Source organism: Guillardia theta, assembly GCF_000315625.1.
Source record: "Guillardia theta CCMP2712 unplaced genomic scaffold GUITHscaffold_11, whole genome shotgun sequence".
Taxonomy (NCBI): Eukaryota; class Cryptophyceae; order Pyrenomonadales; family Geminigeraceae; genus Guillardia; species Guillardia theta.
Window position 1 is genome coordinate 200,303 of NW_005434663.1, and position 15,709 is coordinate 216,011.

Genomic DNA, 15,709 nt, shown 5'->3' on the forward strand with positions numbered 1-15,709 from the left:
ATTTAATGTTCACCGAGAGAAGCCATAAACTCATCGATCGACTTCAAGAATGCAGTGCGAGCTCGCGGCTTCAGCTCCATGCTTGTGCACAGGTCGTCGACTTCTTCGGTATTCTTTGACAGCACGTGCTCCACAAGCTTGTCGACGATGGCTCGAGGCTTCTGGAACTCCTTGCTTTCATGCTCGAAGAGACGATCTAGCTTTCCCTCGCCCGCAGCCAACAGGCTGACGATGATCTCGCTGAACTGGCGAGGAGATCCCCAGCTCTGATGCATCGCTGCATGCCATGCGCGAGCGCGAGCTCGCTGCTTCTCGGCCTGGGAGGAGTCAGGGAGGGAGGGGGGAGGGGGGAACTTGCTGTGGAGCACCTGAGGAGAGCGATCGTCCCTGGGCAAGTCAGCGATCTGCGACAACTCGAAGCGAAGGCGGGAGGCGACCTAGCGCAGGGTGAGCCCAGCACGTCAAATGTCCTCCAGTCTCACCTGCCGCATCGCCATGGAGTTGGGGACTGCCAAGTTGTCAGCTCCTATGCCGACCCTGGCGACAGAGCTGGCAGGGTCGATGGGAGGGCTGGCGAGAGTCAGTCAGCGAACGAGGAGGAGGAGAAGCGTCTCACCGTATCCCCTGCTCGAGCATCTTCTCGCTGAGAATGATCTGACCGTCAGAGAGGGAGATAAGCTCCTCTATGTGCTTCAGCTTGAACTGAACTTCTTGCGCCTATGAGATTACGAGCATGTCACGTCACTTTCAGCTGGCAAGCAGCACGTACTGAAGCTCCAGGGGAGGGGATGCCCAACTTTCCGAGCACTTCCTCCGTTATCGCTATCCCCTTGTCCTCCATCAGCTGGATCCTAGCTCTCACCTGCTCGCAGTCAGTCCCACACCTCCAGCTCGAGCGCTCTTGCGCCACCTTGGAGCCATAGAGCGAGGGGTCGAAGTCGCTCATGGTGAACTTCTTCCCCTTGTCGCCGCTGCCTATCCGGGGACGATCGACGAGGAGGAGCATGGAGAGCGAGCCTCCGCCGGCCTGATTGTTCAGATACCCGACGCGCTGAAACAAGGAGGAGTAGAAGGCCCGCATCTCTGAGTTGGCGGCGGCGATGGCCGAGCTGCTGTTTGCAAGCGTTTCTAATCCGACCTCCTGCAGGATGCTTCGCTCCGTCTGATCCCAGAATTTCTTGTGCTCCTCTAGGTCATCAACAACCACCAGCGTGTCCTTCCCTTTCCTTCTCCAGTAGTCCGCGATCGAAGTTCCTGCTGCTGCTGCTGCCACACACACGCTGGGGTCGACGGCTCCCTGTGAGGGCTCTACAGCAACGATGATCGAGTTCTTCAACGCTCCCTTCTGCTTCAGCGCGTCGCTCACTTCCTTCTCCTTCCCGTTCGTCACGACGTACACAACGATCGTCCCCTCCTGCGCCTGTTTGCTCGCCGCGTCGATCGCGAGCTCTCGCCTGCCCAGGTCGAGGCCTCCCACCACCAGCATGTTCTGACCCTTCCCTATCGGCACCAGCGAGTCGACTGCTGTGATGCCGGTGTGCATCGGCTTCGAGATGGTCGCCATGTCTGCTTGTGCGGTGCTTGCCCCGAACATCAGGACATCATCTCCATTGCTCGCTTCGCCTCCTCCAAGTATTCTGTCGGAGACGTCAAGGAAGGAGATAGAGAAGAGCCTCTGCTGTACCTGCCCTGGAAGTCGATCGTCTTCCCCAAGAGCGTCTCGTCTACCTTCAGCGTCGAGTTCTGGTTGATGACCGTTGCGCTCGTTTCCTCCAGCTCTCCTGCGGTCTGGGAAACCTTCAGCGCGAAGACGAAAGGGAATCTCTGCCACAAGACGATTCCTTCCTCCTTCTCGCCGAGTTTCACTTTCATCCCCTGGAAGTTGGCAGAGCTCACGCCCTCTGCTGTCAAGCCGCATCGCAGAACCACCATCCTGCCTACCTCGCCGAGGACCTGCGAGGAAACAGCCGACATGTCCGAACTCTTGTGAGACTGCAGCGAGGTCGCAGACATCTTTACGATCTTTGCTATGTCGTCGTTGCTGTGCATGAAGCGCGTTGCTCCTGTCGCTGCCCTCCTGTTGCTCACGCATCCCCGGTCGCTCCAGTAGCCTCGCACCGACCTGATGGCTTGAGTCCTGCTCAGCTCCAAATTTCTGAGCATGAGGAGAGGCGACGGATGCATGTGGAAGGAGAAACCGAAGGCATGTGAGCGCGAGGCAAGTAAGATCATCACTGTAGCCGTCAACCGCTTGGCGACCACCTGCATGCTGGCCTGCCGACATGTCAGACGGAAAACGTTAGAACAAGGACATAGCAAAGCTTCTTGTCTGTTTGAATGCTTACACAATTGATCCTGCTCCACAAGTCTGCACTTTCATATTCACACTAATGTTCCCTTTCACAGCTCCCTCTTCTTCAAATATCCTTCCCATCGCTGCATGGTGACCTGCTACCTGCGCAAACCCGTTGCCTGCTCGCTTCCTAGCCTTATCATAAGTTACTTGTATGCCGTTCTCCTTCTCCTTCTCATCTTTCTCCTCTTCCTCTCATCATCCATTTCCTCTTCTCCTCTTCTCTCCTCCATGGTTGCCCGTCCCCCTCCCTCTCTCTCCTCGTCTCCTCCTTGGCCTCCCTTCCTCCATTTTCCCTGCCACTGGTACCCACCCGTCTACTCCCCCTTACCACCCCCACCGTTCCCATTGCACCGGAATCCAGAAGATCGGCGCAAATGCGATGGGAGCGAAAGGAGGAAGGGAAGAAGAAGAGGTGAGGGATAGTGGGGAGAGGAAGAAGAGGAGGTGAGGGATAGGGAGCAGAGGAAGAAGAAGAGGTGAGGGATAGGGAGCAGAGGAAGAAGAGAAGGTGAGGGATAGGGAGCAGAGGAAGAAGAAGAGGTGAGGGATAGGGAGCAGAGGAAGAAGAAGAGGTGAGGGATAGGGAGCAGAGGAAGAAGAGAAGGTGAGGGATAGGGAGGATAGGAAGAAGAAGAGGTGAGGGATAGGGAGGATAGGAAGAAGAAGAGGTGAGGGATAGGGAGCAGAGGAAGAAGAAGAGGTGAGGGATAGGGAGCAGAGGAAGAAGAAGAGGTGAGGGATAGGGAGCAGAGGAAGAAGAGAAGGTGAGGGATAGGGAGGAGAGGAAGAAGAGAAGGTGAGGGATAGGGAAGGGAGGAGGGAGTGAACGGATTATTGATAAGACAGACAGGGAGATGAGAGCAGGGAAAGAGAGTCGCAAGACCAGGTAAGAGAAGATCTCGAGGAGAGGGAGAGAGAAAGAGAGGAAGGTGACACGAGATGGGTAAGAGAAATGGACGCGAGAGAATCGAATGTTAAGTTTCACTGCTACGTTCACTGTCTGGAGGTGGAGGGGCAGGAGGGGCAGGAGGGGCAGTAGGGGCAGGAGGAGGGGGTTCGGCGGATTCTTGCTGGACTTGTTTCAAGATCCTCATGATGTGATACTGCATGACTGGTTGTCCTCTGCTCGTCTTGGCGTTGAGCTTCCTCCTCCACTTGCTGCGAGTTTCCTTCGCCTGCGGGTCGTAGGTCAATCGAACAGATGAAGCAATACAGAATAAAGTAGGAGCAAGCTCTGGCTGAAGCAACAGCGTTACCTTTGCTTTTCTTGACTCAATCTCTTGCCTTCTGTGCTCTTTTTCTCGTCTCGCTGCTTCTTTCTCCTGCATCTTCTTGTCGTACTTGTCCATCCAACATGACTTCTTGGTCTGATTTCGTCTGGGATCAACCATGGCGCTTAGGTTTGCAAGAGGAGCTGCAGCTATCGTCTCTTTGCGCTCCATCACATCAGGAGCGCCGCTGCTCTTTCCTTGGTCGATCGCCTTTGAGAAGTTGAAATGAATCTCTTCCAGATCTGAGAATTCATTTTGGAGCGGCATCCCACACAAGGTGGGGATCTTGCGAGGAGGAGCCTTGTCTTGTTGAGCTGGAGCAAACCTGCTGTTGATGTCCTTCCTCGCTCTTGCTATGATCCGCTTCTTCCACTTCTCCGCTCGCGCTTCATGCAGCTTCTTGTTCTTCCAGTTTCTCTGCTGCTTGATCCCCCTGGCATTCACTACTGGAACCTTCCTGCGGATCGTCTCGCCCATCGTCTTGTAATCTTCTTCCTGCTCAGCGACAACCTTCAGAGTGCGGGGATCTTCTCGGAACCTCCTCATCTTAGCGATGGGAGGAATGATTCTTCTCTTTCTCTCCCCGTCATGAACTCTCAGGACGGGCTTCTTCTTCTTCTTCTTCTTCTCCTTCTTCTTCTTCCATTTTTCTTCTTTTCGCCGGTCGAAATCCTCTCTCGTTATCCCTTCGATGACTTCACCGCCGGACCCTCCTCTGATCCTCAGAAGCAGTTCTCGGATGCAGACACATTCATCTAGCTTTGTTCTTTCATCGAATCGCCGCCGAAGAGAGGGAAGATTGCATGCATTAGAACCTGATGAGGAGAGACAGACGTGCGGTGGGAGCGTAGAGAGTAGAGGAAGGAGAAGGAGCCGAGGACAAAGAAATTTGAGGTGAGAAGGTGAGGTAACTGGTAGACAGAACGAAGGTAGAGGGAGCAGGAGGAGGAGGAGAAGGAGGAGGAGGAGAGGAGGAGTAGAGGGTGAGAGTTGAGGGGCAATGCAGCGACGCTGCATGGAAGCGACCCCCGAAAGTCTTTTCTATGGATGTAACCACGCAAGCCGGGTGACCAGACTTTCCGATTTACTCTGAGGCAGGCTCTCTATTGGATATGAGGGCGATGAGTGAGGGATGAGGGGGATGAGGAGTCTAGGTTCGTTCGCAATGCACATCGGTTGTACCCGATAGATCGCCATGCACGCTTGGATGAGATGGGCGCCCTCCCCCTCCTGCATCCCCTCTTCACAGCCCTCATCTTCCGCTGCTCCCAATGCTGAAGCTACGTCCGCTGCGGGCAGTGGCAGCCATAGCGTCAGAAGGACAAGTCGCCAAGCTGCCCGAGATCTGCTGAGGAAGGTGGAGGGAGGGACTCCTCTACAGTCACAGCAGCTGTTAGATGACCTTGAGAACCTTGCGGGTGTTCTATCAGAGGGTGTTGACTCTTCGCAGGAGGAGGAGCAGGAGTCAAGCATGCACATGTTCGACGACGCTCGTACGGTCAACATGATCGACTCATTCGTAGCCGAGCTTGAGCAGTATGATACGGACAAGTCAAAGTCAAGCGAGGACTTCGAGGGATTCCAGCGAATACAAATAGCGAGATGGAACTTAGAGGCAGAGCTCGACAAATCGCGTGGAGTGCTGGAGAGGAGGAGGTACGTTCGGCGACGGATGAAGCTGCTTATGTGTGGAAATTTGGGGGAAGACTACGAGGACGAGGACGACTGCGACAGACCAAGATGGAAGAGCTTTCCTGAACTTGAAGGGAGTGAGATCCGCTCGCTCTGCTCGTGTGGTCAGAATGTGGGAGTCATCACGGAAGCTGGCGACATCTTCACCTGGGGAGCCAACAACTTTGGTCAGGTCGGAATCGCTCCCGAGGACGAGGACGAAGCAGCCCACGTCTGCTCTCCCTGTAAGCTTCCTCAGCTCCGCTCTGGTCTCCTCCGCAACGGACCGCCCAGGCAGCCGGCACAGCTTGCCGTCGGCCGGGGTCACATGGCGTGCGTGACAACGACGGGGGAGCTGTTCACTTGGGGGTGTAACGACCATGGGCAGCTGGGGAGAGACTCGAGCTACAAGTCTACACGTCAAAGAGACCAGGTGGGGACAGTGATGCGCCGACACTTGTTTTCTGAGCTCCCCTCCGAACTGTCGATCAAGAACGCGTTCTCTGCCGCGCCGGGGCATGCTCTCGACGCCTCCTATCGGGCTACCCAGGTAGCCTGCGGGAGCGATTGGACGTGTGTGGTTCTCGAGGAGGAAGGAGTGTTTCATGCACAGACAGGCAGGAGTATGCTGCTCTCCTTCGGGAGGAACGACAAGGGTCAGTGCGGGCATGGGCACAGCAGTCAGCGAGCAGACATGGCCTTCGTCAAGCTCAGTGGCGTCGTCCGGACCCTCGCATGCGGCGAAGGCCACACGATCTGTGTGTGCTGGGGCGACGAGGTCTATGCATGGGGAGCGAACGAGTGCGGTCAGCTGGGGATCGGGATCCAAGGGGGGGAGCATGGTCACCTGGCGGGTCTTGTGAGCGCGTCGGGAATAGGAGAGGATTGGATCGCAGAGCCGTGCAGGGTCGAGAGTCTTTGCGGCAGGCGATGCGTCATGGTGGCTGCTGGGCTCTTCCACTCTGCTGCCTTGGTGAGCTCCCGCGTGACTTGAGTTCTAGCTGAGCAAACTGCTGGGCAGGTGCTGGGAGGGACGGTGTGGACCTGGGGGGACAACACATACTGTCAGCTGGGCGTGAGGGCGAGGGCTGGTGGCTCACCGTTAGAGTCACAGACGTTTCCAGAGCCGCAGGTGGTGGAGAGCATCGTCGATCAGGCCGTTTGCTTCCTCTCCTGCGGTGACTTTCACACGGCAGCGACAACCCTTGGCGGCATGATGTTGACTTGGGGCAAGAAGCTCGAGGTCCGCGCAGCCGGGGCCGGGAAGTACTTCTCTTGTGATGCCGAGGTCGCCTGGAACTCGGGGGAGAAACAGCATGCGTTGGCTGACGGGAGCATGGGGACCCTCTGGTGCTGTCAGACTTCCTGCGGGGAGGAGCACACAATCATGCTGGTGGTGGAGGCTGCGGACGCGCGGAAGGAGCCAACTGAAGTTTGGGAGCTGCGGCAGGAGATTGAGCAGGACGACGAGTCGCTCGTGACGCGATCGCAGGCACTGACTGGCCTCTCCTTGATCTTACGCGTGCTCCTCAACCTGGAGATCATGTTGACCCGTCCGCTGAGGTACTTGGCTCCTGCTCTTGTTGCCATGTCCTTCTCATGCCTGGCAGACGATCGTTAGAGTCGGTGTACCCGATCCTAGAAGAGAGCGAGCTACAAGGTCTCCTCCCCTTCCCTCCCCTTCCCTCCCCTCGCTCCCCTCCCCTCCTTTCTCCTCCTCTCTCCTCTCTTTCTCTCTCACTTCTCCTGCGCTCTCGGCTTGTTCCGTCCACTTGTGCACCCTTCCCGGTCGATAATCGGGTCTTCCGCCAGGTGTGATAGGACGAGATGGTTTGGCTAGCAGGGCGAGGGAGCACGTGGAGGTTTGAGGGCGCGAGGCCTTGAGACGTTTTGACTCACCGGAGACTTCAGCTCGTCTTGGAGCAGCTGGTGAGCAGCTGGGAGAGAGGGCTGCCCAACGTGACGCTGAAGGACATATTGGGTTTGTCATACTCGAGAGCTCTCGCTGCGTCTCATCGAGTCTCTGCAGTCCGCGAGCACGAAGGCTTCCAGTCGTTGGTGAAATTCCTCGACAACTGCCCAGCTCAGCTCCTGGCGATGAGGTCCGACTCGCCTCTTCCTTCCCCTCGTGACCTCCTGTGCAGGAGAGCGTTGAAGAAGCTCCGGTTCGCTAAGTTCGCTGATGATGCCGGGAAGGAGCTGGTTGCCTCGGGTTCCTCCCTCCCTCCGCTGCTGCAGAACCTGACAGGCTGCAGGCACCTGGTCCATCCTCCGACACCCATGGGGCAGGCTCTTCACGCTGGATCAGACCCCTTCCGTCCTCCAGGAGCTCGAAGCTCCTTCTGGTCTCTGTGCTGTCTGTGAGCAGGTGACGTTCTTGACTCCTTCCCCCGAGCTAACCACGCCCTTCAGCCTCTCGCCATGCTCGCAGGCAGCGGAGGAGCTCATGGTCGTTGCAGCATCGCGCTGAGCAGCAGGATGTCTGCTGCTCGGGTTGCTCGAGAGCAGCAGGAGGAAGTCTCGACGCTGCTGCTGCTGGAACCTCGTCTCGTGAGTCCCACGGAGAGCCGAGGAGTGAGTCTTTCCTCCTCCTCCTCCTCCCGCTCTGACGTCTCTCTTAGATCTGGCTCGATTACTCCCGCGCGTGCTGCTGCATCCCGAGCCTGCTGGCTGCGAGCCTGCTGTCGCTGGTGGACCTGAGGTACTGCATCAAAGCAGGAGACGAGGAGGAGACCGTGGGAGGAAGCGAAGGTCGTGCTGTCCCCAAGGACTTCTGCTCTATGCACTCCAGGCTGGTGCAGCTCGCGTCATCGATGCACCGAGCAGCTGCCGTTGAGGTCGAGGGGAGACGCGTTGTGGTACTTGAGACCCTCCGCTGCTGCCGCCGCTGAGCTGAGGGACAGGCGGAAGGAACGAGTATGAGCGAGAGATGGAGGAGGACGTGGAAGGCGGTGAAGAAGGTCTGGACGATGGTGATCAGAGTGTCAGGGCTGGACAGCTGCGGCGATCTCGGCCCCTTCTTCTTCCTCCTCCTCTTCCTCTGGTTCTTTGGCCTCCCCTTTGCTCTCATCTACGTCCTCTCAGACTTGCCCATGTACGACCCCAGCGGCTGGCAGCAGGTTCTTTCCTCCTCCTCCTCCTCCTCCTCCTCCTCCTCCTCCTCCTCCTCCTCCTCCTCCTCCTCCTCCTCCTCCTCCTCCTCCTCCTCCTCCTCCTCCTCCTCCTCTCCCTCCTCGAGGCACTGAGAGGAAGCAGGTGCTGGCCACCAAGGTTCCGATCTCGCTCTATATCGCTTCGGGCTTCTTCTTTCCCCTCGCTCGGGTCTTCCGTTCTATGAAGCTCACCGATCGAGCTCAACTCCAGCACGGCTCCAGCTCAGCCCGAGACAACTTCAGCAACAGGTCGCTGCTCGCCTCTCAGCTCCCGACTGACTCGTGCTGCTCAGGCTGGTCTGCTTGGCGCTGGTCGTTGAGGCCTGGCAGCTGGTGGCTCTCGCCTTCGGGGAAGGGATGCCCTACGACAGCAGCGGCTTTGCTCACCTTGCCTCTCCTGCCGAAGGTGCTGCTGCTGCTGCTGCTGCTGCTGCTGCTGCTGCTGCTGCTGCTGCTGCTTCTGCCGCTGCTGCTAATCCTCATCCTCATCCTCATCCTCATCCTCATCCTCATCCTCATCCTCATCCTCGTCTGCTTCCTCCGCCTCCTCCTCTGACGGCATGTAGTGGGCATGTCCGGCGTCTCCTGCAGAGTAGCAGGCATCAACTCCATCATGCTTTGGGCCCTACTGGACCTGCGGCTGACCTGCACGGCATGGCTGGACGAGGTTGTTGGCGTGTCGCTTCTGAGCTGCCTGCCCGTCCTCTGGCTCGTCATGCGCAACCTCTCTCGTCAGGGCGCCAAGTCATGGGGGGCGTCATCGCTGTTGGAGCAGAGGCGATTCATAGGCTTCTCTCCTGCTAGAGCCTTTGTCGGTCAGATGCTCGGGCCCTTGTTCGCCTCCGTCCTCTTCATGCCGATCCTCGCGCGAGTAGCCCAGTCGCTCTCGTGCTCCTTCTCTTACGACCGCGGGTACCTCATGCTCGACACGTCGCTCCACCTCGCCGACTCCAGCTTGTTCAACGTGCTCGTCCACTCTCTGCCTCTGAGAACCTGACGCCTCCCGCAGGCCACGTCCTGCTCCAATGTCAAGACCATTGCGGTCGCGCGAGTGGTAGGGGAGGAGGAGAGTGGGGGGGGAGGAAGGAGGAGCAGGGGGAGGAGCAGGGTCAGGAGGAGGAGGAGGAGGAGGAGGAGGAGGAGAGGAGGAGGAGGCGCTGAATGATGGCAGGGGGATGTCGTGCCGCGCTACCTGCACTCGAGCTTCGTGTTGGGATACTTCGACGAGATTTGGCCATGGCGACCTCGTGACCTTCCTGTGTCTCTCTGCGGGGCCATCCCATGCTGGGAGTTTCGACTAGGGAGCGGAGGAGTCTTGCCGCATGCCTGGTACGCCTTCATCGGCCTCCTCGCCTTCGCCTTGTTCTTCCCCTCCAGCTGTTTCATCCACTTCCCCGAGACGCCGCCGAACCCCAACGTGGACCTGGTCACCCTCCCCTCTTTCATCGTCGAGTCGCAGGTCGTCAAGGCTGCCATGGTCTTCATCAGGTGTGAGGCAGCACCCGAGTCTTCGCCTGACGGCTGGCAGGGAGCTCTACCGCCGGTCCCGATGGCCGTCGCTGCTCGCCAACGTCATCGGCTGCTCCTTCCTCTTCTTCCGCCACTTGCGCGTTCGCCCCGTCGCTGTCTCCTGGTTTGCTAACCTGCAGCGCATGGCGTACCTGCTCGCCGCCTGGTCCTCCCTCGCGTCGCTCCTCTGCATGTTCGTGCTATGGGATGGGTAACGTTGCGTCTTGTCTTGCATGGCAGGGGCTGACCAGCTGGCAGAGCCCCGGGCTCGCTCTTGCCTGCTCGCTACTCCAACTACGCCATCATCTTTCTGCTCATCGGCTACGCCACCATCATCCTCCTCTCCGCCATCGCGTGGAAATTTCTAGGTCGACGAGAACGAAGCAGCGAGGAAGAGGAGGAGGAGGAGGAGGAGGGACGCTCTTTCCTCTCCATCCGAAGCTCTCGCAACGCGGCTAAGCGCTGGTGGGACATCAAGGGCGTCGCTGCCCCTCGTGAGCAGCTCGGAGCTCCGCGTATCCGCCTTGCTGCCGGGACTCGAGCCAGAGCAGAGGTAAGGGAGGCATGGGAGAGAGGAGAGCAGAGCAGAGAAGAGGAGAGCAGAGCAGAGAAGAGAAGAGCAGAGCAGAGCAGAGCAGAGCAGAGAAGAGGAGAGGAGAGGAGAGGAGACAGGAAGAGACAGGAAGAGACAGGAGGTGACGTGTGTGAGGGCAGGAGATGAGGAGGAGGTTCTTCTCCTCTTGGCCGGGCAGGCTTGTGCTTTGGGCAGGGCAGCTTCTCTCTGCTTGTTTCTGCGGGAAGGCTTCGACGGCTAGCAGCAGCTACTTGCCCGTGCATGAGGTACCGATGGAGCTCGTCGACTTCCCCTGACCCCTTGCAGGAGAAGGAGACGCCGCGATGGTCGGAGAGCGAGTACCTTAACCTCTCCTATCAGTGTCTCGGCACAAGCTTCCAGCTGCCCGAGCTCCGTCACGTCGTCCTCAAGTCTCGTCTTAGCATCCGCGTGCTCAAGCTCGCACACAACGAGCTTCGCTCCTTCCCTGTCAGCTGCAGCATGCCTCTCCTGGAGCTCCTTGACCTTGCCTTCAATCGTTTGAGGTCTCCTCCTCCTCCTCCTCCTCCTCCTCCTCCTCCTCTCCCTCTCCCTCCCCCTCCCCCTCCCCCTCCTCCTCCTTCTCAAGTGACGTTGCTGCACCCAGCTCACTCGACAGCTTGCCCCAAGCTCCTTCTCTACAGACTCTCAACGCTCGCAGCAACGACATCAGGTCGCAGCCCAGCAGTCTCAGAGCTCTCAAGAGGTTCCGCGGCTTGCGGCATATCGTCCTCGAGGAGAACCCGGTCGCTGTCGACTTAACTTCCTACGTGCGACTCATCAGCCTCCTCGTCCCTGACCTCGAGACGCTCGACGGGAGTTCGTTCCACCGGGTAGAGGACGCGGACGAAGACGCCTCACCAACGGCAGCGAGCAGGAGGAGCATGCTGGCGAGAGTCACCTCTGCGTTTGCGAGGATGACGAGCTGGATGGCACCAGAGGACGAGGGAGGGGTGGATGAGATCCTAGAGGACGGGACGATAAGGAAGAGCTCCTTCCTCCAAACGTCTCTCAGCCGCGGTGTTTCCCTGCTCCTCAGAAGCAACAGGAGGCTGGGGAGGAGGAAACGGACGTACAACGTCATCGAGCGCAGGCCGACAAGCATGCTGCTGGAGATGTCAGACGAACCCAACAACGTGCGGGGGAGACGTTCCAACAGTCGCAACATCTCGTCGTCGGTTGAGCAGGGCGAGTGAGAGCAGATTTAGCGCGTATGTACATGTACTACCCTTGTATCCAACACTCTCAGCTACCATGACGGGGGCCCGTCATGTCCCATGTAGGGCGGCACGAAGCCCTTGTGAGCGAGGGCGAGGGCGAAGGCCGTCTTGAAGAAGGCGGAGCTGAACTGGCCGATGAGAGCGTCGCAGCTCGACAGCAGCAGGAGGTCCACCAACGCGCTCTCAGCCACCAGCCGCCGGTCGATGCGTCCGATCCTGGTCATGAGCGTCTGAGTCCACCCGGTGTTGAGGAACTCGCGAGGAAGCGCGTCGAGGACCATCCAGTGCAGGTCCGGCATGCGATCCCGCAGCTCGTGCATCATCCATGGGCTGTCGGTCGCCAGGTAGACGGAGCGGAGGCCGTAGCGATCCGTCATGGCGCGGATGGAAGGGAGGAGCTCGCTTGCCTGCACGCACTTCCTCGCATGAGCCTCGTTGCAAGCTTCTCCGTGTCTCACGTGCACCCCCAGAGCAGGAGAGCGGAACCTCACACTCCTCCTGGCCGCCTGCAGCAGCATCTCCAGCTCCATGCTCGGCCGCATGACCAGCTGAAGCGCCAGGGCCATCCACCACCAGGCCCCTCGATCCTTGAACTGCTCGGGAGTCGAGGACAGCGCGACCGTCCACCGTCTCCTCCCCCTCCCCTTGACGTTCATCGACGGCAGCCCCTCCAGCCCGAACCTCCTCCTCGTCTTCACCCAGAACGCTCTCACCTCCTCCTCGCTCAGCGCCGTCTGCCAGACAGCAGCCAACGCGACAAAGCCTGGGCCCTGACTTGCAGCTCCGAGCAGAGAAACTTGAGACAAGGCCATCGAGACCTTGACGACCCCCACGAGCTCCCCGTTGACAAAGAAGCTGCTGCTCGACTGCGACCCGTCGACCCTCCCCACCACCATCACCAGCTGCCATCCCACCACTGAGATGTTGTAGCCGCAGGGAAGAAACTTCTCCTCGCCGCTCTCGTCCACCACCAGCATCCCCAGCTGCCTCGACCCTCTCTCCACCGCAACAGGAGCCCCACCCTGCAGCGTGAACCACAGGCTCCGTGCTGGACTATCCGCTGCTCGCCACTCCAACCAGGCAGCGAGAGTGTAGCTATGCAGGAGAGGGAAGCCGATCCTGTCGTGAACGAGCAGCTCCAGGTGACCGCGATGGAGGTCGAGGACGCGGATGGCACCGAGAGGGTGAGTGATGAACCTGAAGCACCTCAGTCGAGTCACGACCAGACGAGCGATGTCTACCTGGTAGCTCCCCTCCTCCTCAGCGAGAGCCGGCTCTCAGTGCCCTGATTCACAAGCTCGTTGGCGAACTGCACGGAAGCATCGAAGAGCATGTCCGGCTGAGGAGGCCGCCCATCATGCACCTCAACCCCCTCAGAGCTGGACGAGTCCTGAGCTGCGTTATGCTCGTCCCCCTGGCACGCCTCCTCCCCTTCTGGCCTCCGAACCCTCCGAGGCAGGTCCACCTCCTGCCAGTTCCATCAATCTCCGCCGATACAGCCACAAGGGCAAACCTGCCCGTCGTCGATCCAACCGCAAGAGGGCGTCGTTGCTTTGACGGGACAAGAGGAGATTGGCTCGAAGTAGCAGGACAAGTCGCCAGTCGGGCACTTCTCGTGCTAAGAAGCATCAAGTCAAATGGAAAGGAGGGGGAGGAGGTTTGTTCTACGTACTTGAATCGCCGACCAGTTTGTTCCCACAACCAGAGGTCTTCCTGCCTGCAAAGATCGGCCCAACGCGATGGCGAGCGATCGTAAGTTGACGCCGAAGGCTGAAGAGACGGTCAGGTTGGCATGCGAGTCTTGAGAGTCACCTGACACTGAGTCTGCATGAAATGCTTGCGCTCCTCGCAGCGGGTCGTCGCATCGGCTCGCCTCAGCCGGGAATTGATTCTCCCTCACGGCCCCGGCAAACTTGTCCCACCCCTCACGGAAGTGCTGAGCTTGTACGCATGCCCAGACCGTAAGGACAGGATCAGCGGGCGGGAGGTAAGCTGCTGAGTCATGCAGGTCGTGGTCGCACAGCTCTCCGAACCAATCGGCCTCGCACACACACGCCCCGTCACGGCAGATCCCGCGGTCGCATGGAGGGCAGGTTGACTTGGTTGATTCTGCCGCAGGGTTGACACAAGGAAACAAATCGATTCCGGTGACGTTTGAACTGTACCTGCCTCATCGTCAGCCTCTCCTCTCGCAGCCTCCTGCTCACTCTCTCTCGTTGTCCTTCTTGAAGGTCACCGACGCTCCCGGCTGGTACGCCACGTCCCGCACGTCCAACACCGTGAGCGTCAGCTTGTACTCCCCGTCTGGCAGGCCGTTGGGGTACGGCACCAGACCGTCCACATACGCCAGGTGCACCATGTACAGCGTCGCTTCTAGTGGAGCAGGAAGTGCAGGCCCCTCCACCGTCTGCCGCACCTTCCACTCGCGCATGGGCCCCAGCCGCTCTTTCTCCTCCCCTTGCTCGCGCACCTCGACCTTCCAGAAGGGCCCGACGCCGCGATGGAAGGACATGCCGTCGGGGGGGAACAAGATGGAGATGGTGGGGTGGAAGAGGCGGTGTAAGGTGAGGGTGACACTCACCTGCTCCCTCGGCGCATCTTGGGATGCTCGAGCCAGCTCGAAGTACCAGGTCGTACTCCCTCTCGATCCTATGAGGATCGAAAACTCAAAGTTCTCCGTCTTCCAATCGGCCATGTCTGTCGTCTGAACAAGGCTGCCGCTCCTCACCACCATCATCGATGCCCATGGCTGATTCTCACAGTTGATGGTGAAGAGAAGAACGACCCCCTCGAGCTCGTCGTCATGGAGCTCATGCGGATTCTGCTGGGGATACACGAGGGAAAAGCATTGCTGGCAGGAGCACAAGGCGTGCCCGTACAGGAGAAACACAAACACAACCAGCTGAAGCTTTCCTCCGAGGTCCTCCTTACGCGCACAACACTTCCGACGGGAGGGGAACCGGATACAAGGGGAGGGCGAGGAACGTGAGGCCGATGTCGACAGAGAGTATGAAGTGGATGCTGTGGATCGGGTATCACATGAAGACGAGTTGTAGGAAGAGGAGAAGGAGGAGGAAGAGGAGGAAGAGAAGGAAGAGGAAGTGGAAGAGAAGGAGAACGGTTCCACCATTAAACCATGGTCGCAACAGCTCTGGGGCGGGTCGGATGCAAGGGATGGAACAGAGGAAGGGGTGGGGTGGACCTGGGGACCTGTACGGGTGGGGTGGGGTAGGAAGATGAGTGAAAACTAGATCATGAAAGGGCATGGCGATGCTGAGAGCGAGGAAAGGGGAGAGAGGGAGAGAGGGAGAGAGGAAGGAGAGAGAGGGAGAGAGGGAGAGAGGGAGAGAGGGAGAGAGGGAGAGAGGAAGGGGAGAGACAGACAGAGACAGACAGAGACATAGGGAGACAGAGACAGAGAGAGAGAGACAGAAGGTGGGACAGGGAAACACGCTTTTCTCAAAGGAACAAATCCTGACATTCTCTGATGTTGTAACTCTCTTCTTTTCAGCCTGTCGTATGTTCTGAGGGTCGCATACAAATTGGATCATGCAGCTTGATAGCAGATCTCAGCGACTGTTTCTCCGAGCTGGCTTCCTCTTCTTTGCGTCTTTCCTGGCACTTGTTGTTATGACGCACATGTCTGCTAAACCCACTGAGTTGACCTACTGGGAGGATCAGACGGGGTGAGGGGCGACGCTTTCTTAACTTGCCCTCTCTTCTTACATCGACTGCAGGCTCCCAAGTCGACAACAGAGATGGTTTCAGTGGCAGGCAATGCAGGATGCTGGTCCTCCGATCGGGGAGCATGGGATGTGGTGGGACGGGGTGGATAGAATGCACATGTTTGAAGGGGATCTCCCGGTACTTGACCCTGAAGACCCTCACTACGGTGAGACTTCGCCCATCCCAAGGTCTTGCTTGCGTCACGTTCGTCA

General features: G+C 58.7%; 6 protein-coding genes across 6 annotated transcripts; 3 read left to right on the plus strand and 3 right to left on the minus strand.

The window, feature by feature from the left end:
- Positions 1-2: 2 nt before the first annotated feature.
- GUITHDRAFT_102682 (hypothetical protein) lies at positions 3-2,232 on the minus strand (the record flags this gene model as incomplete). Its single annotated transcript, XM_005838335.1, has 7 exons — positions 3-317; positions 369-437; positions 483-570; positions 617-717; positions 770-862; positions 911-1,637; positions 1,685-2,232. The coding sequence occupies 7 exons, from the start codon at positions 2,230-2,232 to the stop codon at positions 3-5; spliced, it is 1,941 nt and encodes a 646-aa protein (XP_005838392.1).
- Positions 2,233-3,330: 1,098 nt separating this feature from the next.
- Positions 3,331-4,173, minus strand: GUITHDRAFT_134352 (hypothetical protein; the record flags this gene model as incomplete). The annotated part of the gene is made up of 1 exon (XM_005838336.1): positions 3,331-4,173. One exon carries the CDS (start codon positions 4,171-4,173, stop codon positions 3,331-3,333), a length of 843 nt encoding a protein of 280 aa, XP_005838393.1.
- A 1,138-nt stretch (positions 4,174-5,311) lies between these two features.
- Positions 5,312-6,292, plus strand: GUITHDRAFT_65947 (hypothetical protein; the record flags this gene model as incomplete). Its single annotated transcript, XM_005838337.1, has 2 exons — positions 5,312-5,731; positions 5,792-6,292. The coding sequence occupies 2 exons, from the start codon at positions 5,312-5,314 to the stop codon at positions 6,290-6,292; spliced, it is 921 nt and encodes a 306-aa protein (XP_005838394.1).
- A 4,004-nt stretch (positions 6,293-10,296) lies between these two features.
- Positions 10,297-11,785, plus strand: GUITHDRAFT_150896 (hypothetical protein). The gene is made up of 4 exons (XM_005838338.1): positions 10,297-10,512; positions 10,674-10,799; positions 10,840-11,057; positions 11,159-11,785. Exons 2-4 carry the CDS (start codon positions 10,677-10,679, stop codon positions 11,745-11,747), a joined length of 930 nt encoding a protein of 309 aa, XP_005838395.1. The 5' UTR covers positions 10,297-10,512; positions 10,674-10,676; the 3' UTR covers positions 11,748-11,785.
- A 15-nt stretch (positions 11,786-11,800) lies between these two features.
- On the minus strand, positions 11,801-14,466 carry GUITHDRAFT_102685 (hypothetical protein; the record flags this gene model as incomplete). The annotated part of the gene is made up of 5 exons (XM_005838339.1): positions 11,801-12,968; positions 13,013-13,239; positions 13,285-13,389; positions 13,444-13,936; positions 13,979-14,466. 5 exons carry the CDS (start codon positions 14,464-14,466, stop codon positions 11,801-11,803), a joined length of 2,481 nt encoding a protein of 826 aa, XP_005838396.1.
- An 815-nt stretch (positions 14,467-15,281) lies between these two features.
- Positions 15,282-15,681, plus strand: GUITHDRAFT_150897 (hypothetical protein; the record flags this gene model as incomplete). The annotated part of the gene is made up of 2 exons (XM_005838340.1): positions 15,282-15,457; positions 15,509-15,681. Coding segments are annotated over exons 1-2 (251 nt in total), but the record flags the coding sequence as incomplete, so codon positions are not given.
- Between the last annotated feature and the right edge of the window lie 28 nt (positions 15,682-15,709).

Coding starts and splice junctions, on each gene's coding strand:
- GUITHDRAFT_150896 (XM_005838338.1), top strand. CDS start 10,677: ATGAGGAGGAGGTTCTTCTCCTCTTGGCCGGGCAGGCTTGTGCTTTGG. Junction 10,800..10,839: donor GCTACTTGCCCGTGCATGAG/GTACCGATGGAG, acceptor GACCCCTTGCAG/GAGAAGGAGACGCCGCGATG. Junction 11,058..11,158: donor CTTGCCTTCAATCGTTTGAG/GTCTCCTCCTCC, acceptor TGCTGCACCCAG/CTCACTCGACAGCTTGCCCC.